General features: G+C 36.1%; 1 protein-coding gene across 1 annotated transcript; it reads right to left on the bottom strand.

Moving 5' to 3' along the window:
- Nucleotides 1-1373: 1373 nt before the first annotated feature.
- On the bottom strand, nucleotides 1374-4448 carry Pwwp3b (PWWP domain containing 3B). The gene is made up of 2 exons (XM_051179324.1): nucleotides 4389-4448; nucleotides 1374-3738 (listed from the first exon to the last, which is right to left on the bottom strand). Exon 2 carries the CDS (start codon nucleotides 3524-3526, stop codon nucleotides 1481-1483), a length of 2046 nt encoding a protein of 681 aa, XP_051035281.1. The 5' UTR covers nucleotides 3527-3738; nucleotides 4389-4448; the 3' UTR covers nucleotides 1374-1480.
- Nucleotides 4449-8016: the final 3568 nt, after the last annotated feature.

Here is an 8016-nt window from a genome sequence, read left to right as displayed (position 1 = left end):
ACAAACACCACAATGTTGCTATATAACTAAAGTTAAATGAACATCTAAAGTGAAGGATATAATGGTTTTATTATAAATCAAATACCAAAACTTTGCAAATTGTACATAAACATAGCCATGTGAAATGAACACAAACGAAGAGACCAAGAGTGAATGTTGTCTCACTCTATGAGGTAAAAATGTGGATAGGTTTCTGTTAAGCCCTTAATACATCTTTTCACATCAAGTTTTTTTTAATATACTAGCTTTTCTAATATTTAATCATAAAAAAATCTTGTTTCAAGTTACAAGAACAATTAATTTTGTATGTGTAACCATATACAGAATAACTGCCACATATAGCAATAAACAACTTTTGCTTTAACATTTTTCCAAATTTCCAGATTCTGGTCCATCTAGTAGGTTGGAATGATTTACCAGTTGGCGTTTATGTTATTGGAACCAATTGGAACCATTCTATAAATAAGCTAAATGCTAAAACTTGCTTAGTTTGACACAAATTAATTTCTATTTGGAGACAGAGTCTGAACATAGTGCTTGCTTTTTCTAGTTTATACCAAACTAGATAGACAATGAAACAGCAACCCTTGACTGTAGAGTGGCAGGACTGTTGTTATGCTAATTGTAATGGTCTTCTACAAATGCTCAGCTAGCTATAGTAATAAGACCTACTCACAGTTATGAAGATAGCCAGAAGCTTATCTGTTTTAAAAGTGATTCAGCATCGAAAGACAGACTCCTCAAACTGCAATTTCAGAGGAGTATAGAATGAACAATTCTGTTCATGGATGCCAAACATCATTTTCTGCATGCTGAGATGTTACACACACATACACACACATACATGTAGATCACATGCAGACAACCCATTTAATTTTAGATTGTTTTCTTGCAAAAGCAATTGTGGTTAGTTACAATATATAGCAACATTTAGTCTATCTTTGGTTCTATGATTTAGAGATATTTTTTCCCAAAAATAAATAGGCATGACAGGAAAAATAATTCGGCTATCTTAAGAGAAAACTCAGTATTTTATAAAAAAAAATAATCAAAAAATATATAACTGATATTTGTTTTAAACATCTTTTCTAATTCTCTTGCTTAAAATCTAACACCAGTGCAATTTTTATTAAACTGAATGTGCATACTATACAGCAAAGACACAAAAATATCATAGAACAAAATAGTAGTTTCCCTTAAAATCGCTTAAGAATTATGCATTCTAAAATGTTATTAGAAATTCAAAACTGCGAAAAATATATTGACAAAGCTGATTCTGAATAATCACAAGAAAGTAAAGATGGATGGAGTGGTATCTGCAGATCACACCAATCTTCAAAAATAAAAAAATAAAATAAAAGAATTTAGATTTAAGGACCCTCCCCTGCATTCTCAGCAAATATTTCATGTTGGGAATTTTAGACGATGACTTTTCTAAAGTTATATCTAGATTTCATTATGGTTTTAACTCTTGGCATAATTAATGAGCTTCATTTGCTAATGATCTCCGTCTCTTTTCAAATATGATTTTCGAATCATATAATTCTCTCTCCCTATAGCCAAGGGATGGGCCCTTTAGATACTTTGCCTCAGCTGCCTCATAATCTAAGCCATCAACAGCAGAAATTGAGCAAATAATTGCTTCTGGTAGAAGAACTTCCAAGATAAACTTAATTTTGTCATCTTTTATCAGAGTTAGCATCTTCTGATCTATTTGTTTGTAGATTTCTTGTAGATATTTCACCACCTCATCCAGTTGATCTTCGTCTTCAAAGTATGTTTCAATACAGGGTGTGAAACTCTTTGCATTCAAAAATGATTTCAGCCATTTGGATTTTTTTGTACCCTTTAAAATGCCTAGGAGATGGTCCTCTGTTCCTTTTGCATTGACAATGAAATCTACCAGGTTCTTGTTAGCTCGGTCCCGAGCAGGCTTCATCCGGTCAGGGAGAATTTTCTGGAAAGATATTCTCTTGGCGTGGGATGTCACAGCCATTTGCTCCCCTGTGTCTTCATTGTGTAGCTTTGGAAATATATTTCTGAAGGTATCTTGTTTGATTATTTTCCTGACTGGGTAACTGATGTCAGCAGCATAATACTCAAAGAATGAGCCTGTAAAAGAACCACAGCCTAGTCTAACTCTGTAGTCACAGATGAGTGACACGCACCAATCGATACTTTCACGATACTCCTCCCTAGCTTTCTCCACTAGAGCCTGCTTCTCTTTACAGTCATATTTTTTTAATCTTCTGAAAGAGACTCTCACACCTTTCTTCTGAGGATTCATGTTTGCCTCAACAAAGAGCACACTAGCTTTCCTCTCTTTTCGCCTAATGCTTTTTATCACTGCTGGCCAAAATGGGTATTTTTGATATTTAAACCACACTATCATTCCGGTTTCAAATGCACGTGTCTCATAGCAGAGAATGAACCGAGGGAGATCTTCATCATCATCTTCATCATCATTATCTAAGGCAGCTGCTCTAGCAGGATTTAGAGACAGTAGCTTGCCAGAAGCTCGGGCTTCTTCCTCAAGATCTTCTAAATCCAGTCTCTGAAGTAGTAGATCACTATTGACTGGATTACAAGCAGGAAGTGAAGCCTGGTATTCCCCTGAGCACCCTGCAAGGGTGCTCTCAGCACCTATTTCTGATTCCACAGAAGACTGATTTTGGCTGCCATAGAAGCATGGGTTCTGATGTGATGGGCCCTCTCCAGGATCTTCCATACTATGCTCTGGGAAGTTGGAGCATTCAGTGGAAACTGTAGGTGCCTCTAGGGGAATGTCTTGGGCCTCCTCCTTAGGCACAACGAGATCTTCTGATGGTGGAACATATTTTTCTTCTTTAATGTCTTCAGTTTCTTCTTTGAGTGACAAATTCACAGACATGATTGCTGAGATGTCAATCTTTTTCTTTTCTTCTTTTTTATCATCCTCATCATCCAGAAATGAAGGGTAAGTTTGGCACCAGCTGAAGTTTTGTGATGGCTTTGTTTCCATTTCGTTTGCAATACTCTCAATGGTTGTCCGCACCTGCAACTTATCATCAGATAGGGAATCATCACTCTCCGAGCACAGTAACATGGAAGCTCCATCTTCTTGGAGGTTGCTTTCAATTCTCCGATACTTTTTAGGAGGAGGTGAATCAGACTGCTGTTGTGGTACACGTTCAGATGCTGTGGTGGCGACCTCTTCATTTGACATGCTTTCTTGGCTCTGAGTTGTTCTCTTTCTCACAATTTCCAGTGCCATTTTCAGTGATCTTTCATAGGCTGTCTCCTTCCTAGGTGGAACTCTGACCTCTGACTGTACTGCTAGTAAGGACACAATGGTTTCAACCTCAGATTTACTTAGGACTTTTATGTCTTTGCTGCCCACAGTAATTTTCTCATCTAGACAAAGTATTTGAACTTGCAGAGAAAATGTGTTTTCCCCTTTACTGCCTGACGTAGTTTCAGACCTATATAAGACTTTTGCTGGCCATAATTGTTCTTTCCAATTACATAGGACATATTCACCATCCATTGTGATTTAGATTAGTGTGCCAAGTAGTGTTACAGACAAAGACTGGCTGGCCTTATGGCTACAAATTCAAATGCTATCACAACAACAGTTATTAAAGTTTCTTTTGATTTAGAACCGCAAAGAGTCTATGGTTTATGTGCACTGTTTTCTTCCACAAATATGTCCCCAGGATACTTGACCATGTTGTTTGAATAAGCGAACTCTGGAAGATACTGAAATAGGGAAAATACTATTAACAAAACTATCTTGCCAGAGTAGAAGGTGAGCAAATGCAAACAAAAGAGATAAACCAAAAATAACTGTGTTCAATGAGAGATGACACAGACAAAAATGCAGTCTAATGGACAGAGAGGTAACAACTGGAAATAAACTTCAACGATAACCCCAATTGAAGAACCGTTACTTTTTTCTTAAAGAATATACATCAGTATAGCTAGAAGTACTTGTAATCATATGCTATGGAATCTATTCATTCCACCTGATACTTTGATACTTTTGTATTCTTTGTATTACATCTGTGGTAGAGTCTTCAAGTTTAGCAATCATGAGGACCACACAGAGGGCCCCACAGAATATTAGGCTCCATTCTCAAAGTCTTATTCGAAAGTTCTTAGAATGAGCCCCAAACCTGTAATCCTGCTATGTTCTCATATGATGCTAATACATCATTAACACTAAAAGGCAGTGTATTAGCTGAGCACATGGCTTTGCCTCAAACTTCCAACTGAATTATGTTAATACATGCGTTGCTTTTAAGTTGAAAATGCTTACAGATGGAAAGCAGGAAGCAAAATCAAGTGTCCTTTAAGACCTCAGCATATTTTCAAATGTGTAGTGACTGCTGAAATGGGACAAGTCTTACCCTCTGTCACGTGGACAGTGATGGTCCTGCAATGTGATCCAACTATCTTGATTCTCAAGCTAGTTGATTTCCCAGCAGATCTTTCACCCTATGGGGCATGTATGTAGTTACACTGCTTTTCTGGGCTCAAGTCGAATCACATGCAGAATTCCCACTCCACAAGCACCTCCAATATTAACCAAGCCTGTACAAAAGGAAGACAGCAGATCAAATTAATTAAAGGGAAGTGTTAAGAAAATTTAAGAAAAAACAAAACAAAACAAACCCAGCTACCCCAAACTCACTGGTATGCCACTGTGAAACATAGGTATGAGATAAAATCTCATCATTAATGTAGATATTCTACAAGATGAAACATTCTTTACCATTCATGCTGAAGTGATCTCACTCTAGAAATGTATGAGGTGAGGTGACAGAAGGGGGTAACAAATGATCTTATGTCTACTACGAATCACAGGTTAGATTTTCTAATTGAATCTCACAATAGTTATCATATTGATTTCTCATTTAAACTTGCAATTGTTTTCAATGGAATCACAGTTACATGACATAATGTCTCATGGTCTGACTAATTAAAAAACATAGTTTCATTGTTTTGTTTTGTTTCCCATAACCATGGTTGCCTGAAGAAAATCCAGTCTTTCTGGCACATATGCTATCTTATAACCATAACCAGAAATGCAGCCTGTTGGTGATATAGGCAGGGCCTTAACACAAGATCCTTCTCATGGCAGAAGGTTAGAAACTGCACTAGCCAGTCAGGAGCCTTCTTGGGTATTTAGAATTCTTTATGTTAAGTATAAGTGTGTAAGGGCTTGATATGTGTTCATTGTTACACTAGAGTGTTTTCCTGGCATGTGTAAGATCCTGGGTTCAATTGCCAGTACATTTTTAAAAATTAAATAAAGTACATTTAAGGGTTTGTAGTACAAGATAGAAATAGGGTAATGTTTTCACCACAGTGGTTCATTAAGATTGAAATGATACAAAGTATATATATACACATAAAATTTAGGTACAACTTGACACAAATATCCACCATGAATATTCTCTCTAGAAAAATTTTACATAGATGAATGAATGCCTATTTCAAGCCAGGTCCAGGACCCCTCTCAAGAGTATGGTTTGAACATAGTTCTATATAAATAAGCATTTTCAACATGACTTTATATAACTTATTAAATGAGGCTTGTTCTAAGTGTGTAATATTTTATCTCAATATTTCCTCAAAGATGTTTTTAAAAGCCTAAATAAACATGGATTACTATTTTAAAAGTAGATACTAGTAAAAGCATCTCTGATTCTCTATCTATACAGATAACATATATTTTTGTTAGAGATGCATTTTCAGATTTAATTACATACATTGTAGTAACACACATATATTGAGGTAGCATATGTAATTGCTCTTCCATAATTTTCTCTTTATTGGGTATTATTTCTCAGAAACTTATAAATTACTTCATGTGGATGCTCATGTTTTTCATTTACCAGATACTACAGAATATGACTGTACTATATTATATAATATTCTTTAACTAGCTTATAGGAATAAACCAAATATTTTGTTTTATACATACAATTACATGATGCAGAAAAGGATTTTTGGCAAACATTGCTCTCCATGTGGCCTGAAATAATGAACTGTAAGGGGGATACACACAGGGTTGTAGTTAGAAGAGCAACCAAGCTACTCATTTGACCAGATGCAGGAAAATTTCCACTACTGGAAAAAATAAGTATGGTTGTGGAAGCATATGTGTATGTTTATGAATGTTTCTGTAGCTGAGACAAAAATGAGTATGCTATTTGAGCTTCGTTTTCTTTCATAGTTAAATAAATAATCATGAGGCACTCTACACTTTAATGGTATTGAAATGGTTTAAAAATATTAAAAATAGTAACTTGACTACCCAGAAATGCTGAACGCGAACATAGGAGTTTCTGTCCCTTTTTTCCTAACCACACACGTATACTTGCATATATTACGTGCTCATGTCTTCACTCAATTGCACATTTTATCCCCTTCCTATACTCATATGCATTGAACATACACATACTTTTCTCTGTATTTCAATTAGCAGATGTATGAATACACTGCTGTTGAATACTTTTGTCAGTTTTATTTCTGGGTAAATGAGTAAATGTTTGAAATTTCATAGAAAAACAGAACGCCTTGTAATATCAACAAGGTCTGCCAAGTTAGGAAATTAGCATGAACGGCCATGCTGCACTGAAGCCTTAATTTAGAGGCTGTAATCTGATCACCCCTTTCCCCTCTGGACTTAAAAAACCTTGGGAGATTCGAAAGTTCCAGAGGATTAATGCTCTCAAAATACCAGCAGTTCTTTAAAAATCACACAACGTTCCTTCCACTTCCAAGATCGTCCTTCCTATTTTTATTTATGTATTTATTTATTTATTTATTTTAGGTTTTATCCCAGAACTCAAGAGAAGTCATTAGAAAATAAATTGAAGTCAGACATTACCTTGATGCTTCTTGTCAGCTGCAGCCTGGTAAAATGCAGCTCCTCCCCCAAGACTGGCAGGGCAAAACTCACAGGCACTGCTCAGAGAAGGCTCCGCCTCTGCAGAGTGACACAGAGCACAGGGCCACTCCCTGAATTACAGGAGAAACAATTGCCAAGGAAAACTGTTGAAGTGTTGAGACGTGGAAATGTTCCCCCTTTACAGAACTTTACAGTGTAATATCAACAAGTGTTTGTATAATTTCCATTCAAGCTCTAAGAGTGGAAGATTTCTTGAGGAGATCACAGAACACTTTATCTCACAAGAAAACCCCAGTTTAAATATTTTAAGTAGCCTTCTCTGACATCCTATGCCTATAGGTGATTATTTTCTTTTCTTCCTTAATTTCTTCCTTTCTCTTCCCTCCCTCCCTCTTTCTTTCTTATTACATCTTCATTGCAAAATGATGGGCTTCATTAAGAACTTTTTCATATATGCTTATCATGTGCTTTGCTCTTTTTTATTCTTCATTGCCCTCTCTTTTTCCCACTTCTCACTCTGAATGGTCCCTTTCCTCTTCCCCTAGGCACCTTCTCCCCACATGCATATACATTAAATCACACCCTCATACTCCACCTAGAATAAGAACACAACAAAGGGAAAAAAATAAAACTGTATGCCAAATTCCTAGATGAACATAGATGCAAAATTTCTCAATAAAATACTTGCAAACAGAATATATTTATAGGTGAACTGAAAACCATGCTGGCCAACAGCCTCTTAAGTTGAATAAAAAAGACAGTGATTAGGATTATGCAACAACTTTATATTGTGTCAGATAATGTTGACTTCTCTTCTGAGTCCAAAGCATGTTATATCTCCTTTTACTCATCACTTGTCTTGCATTCTTCAGGGAAGCCTCAGGGATCCCTTCCTATCCTTGTTTCTTTCTGACTAGAAAGTGAAAACCTTGTTTGGGAAAACACAATCCATCTCTGTGTATCTGAGTCTGTAACAGGAAGGTGCATTTTCTAGGATTTTGCTGTTGTGTTCACACAAGTGAAATTCAATGCAGGGTGAATTTGTTTTTAATTTCCATGTCTTCTGCTCATCAGGATATCCCTCTGGTAATTTTAAATTAGAAGGCCAGTTTAAGTCT

This window comes from Phodopus roborovskii, unplaced genomic scaffold (assembly GCF_943737965.1).
Source record: "Phodopus roborovskii unplaced genomic scaffold, PHOROB, whole genome shotgun sequence".
NCBI classification, from domain to species: domain Eukaryota; kingdom Metazoa; phylum Chordata; class Mammalia; order Rodentia; family Cricetidae; genus Phodopus; species Phodopus roborovskii.
The sequence above is the reverse complement of the archived record's forward strand: the minus strand, read 5'-3'. Positions and strand labels throughout refer to the sequence as shown.

Bases quoted from the DNA above. Each gene is read 5' to 3' on its own strand.
- Pwwp3b (XM_051179324.1), bottom strand. From the start codon at position 3,526: ATGGATGGTGAATATGTCCTATGTAATTGGAAAGAACAATTATGGCCA.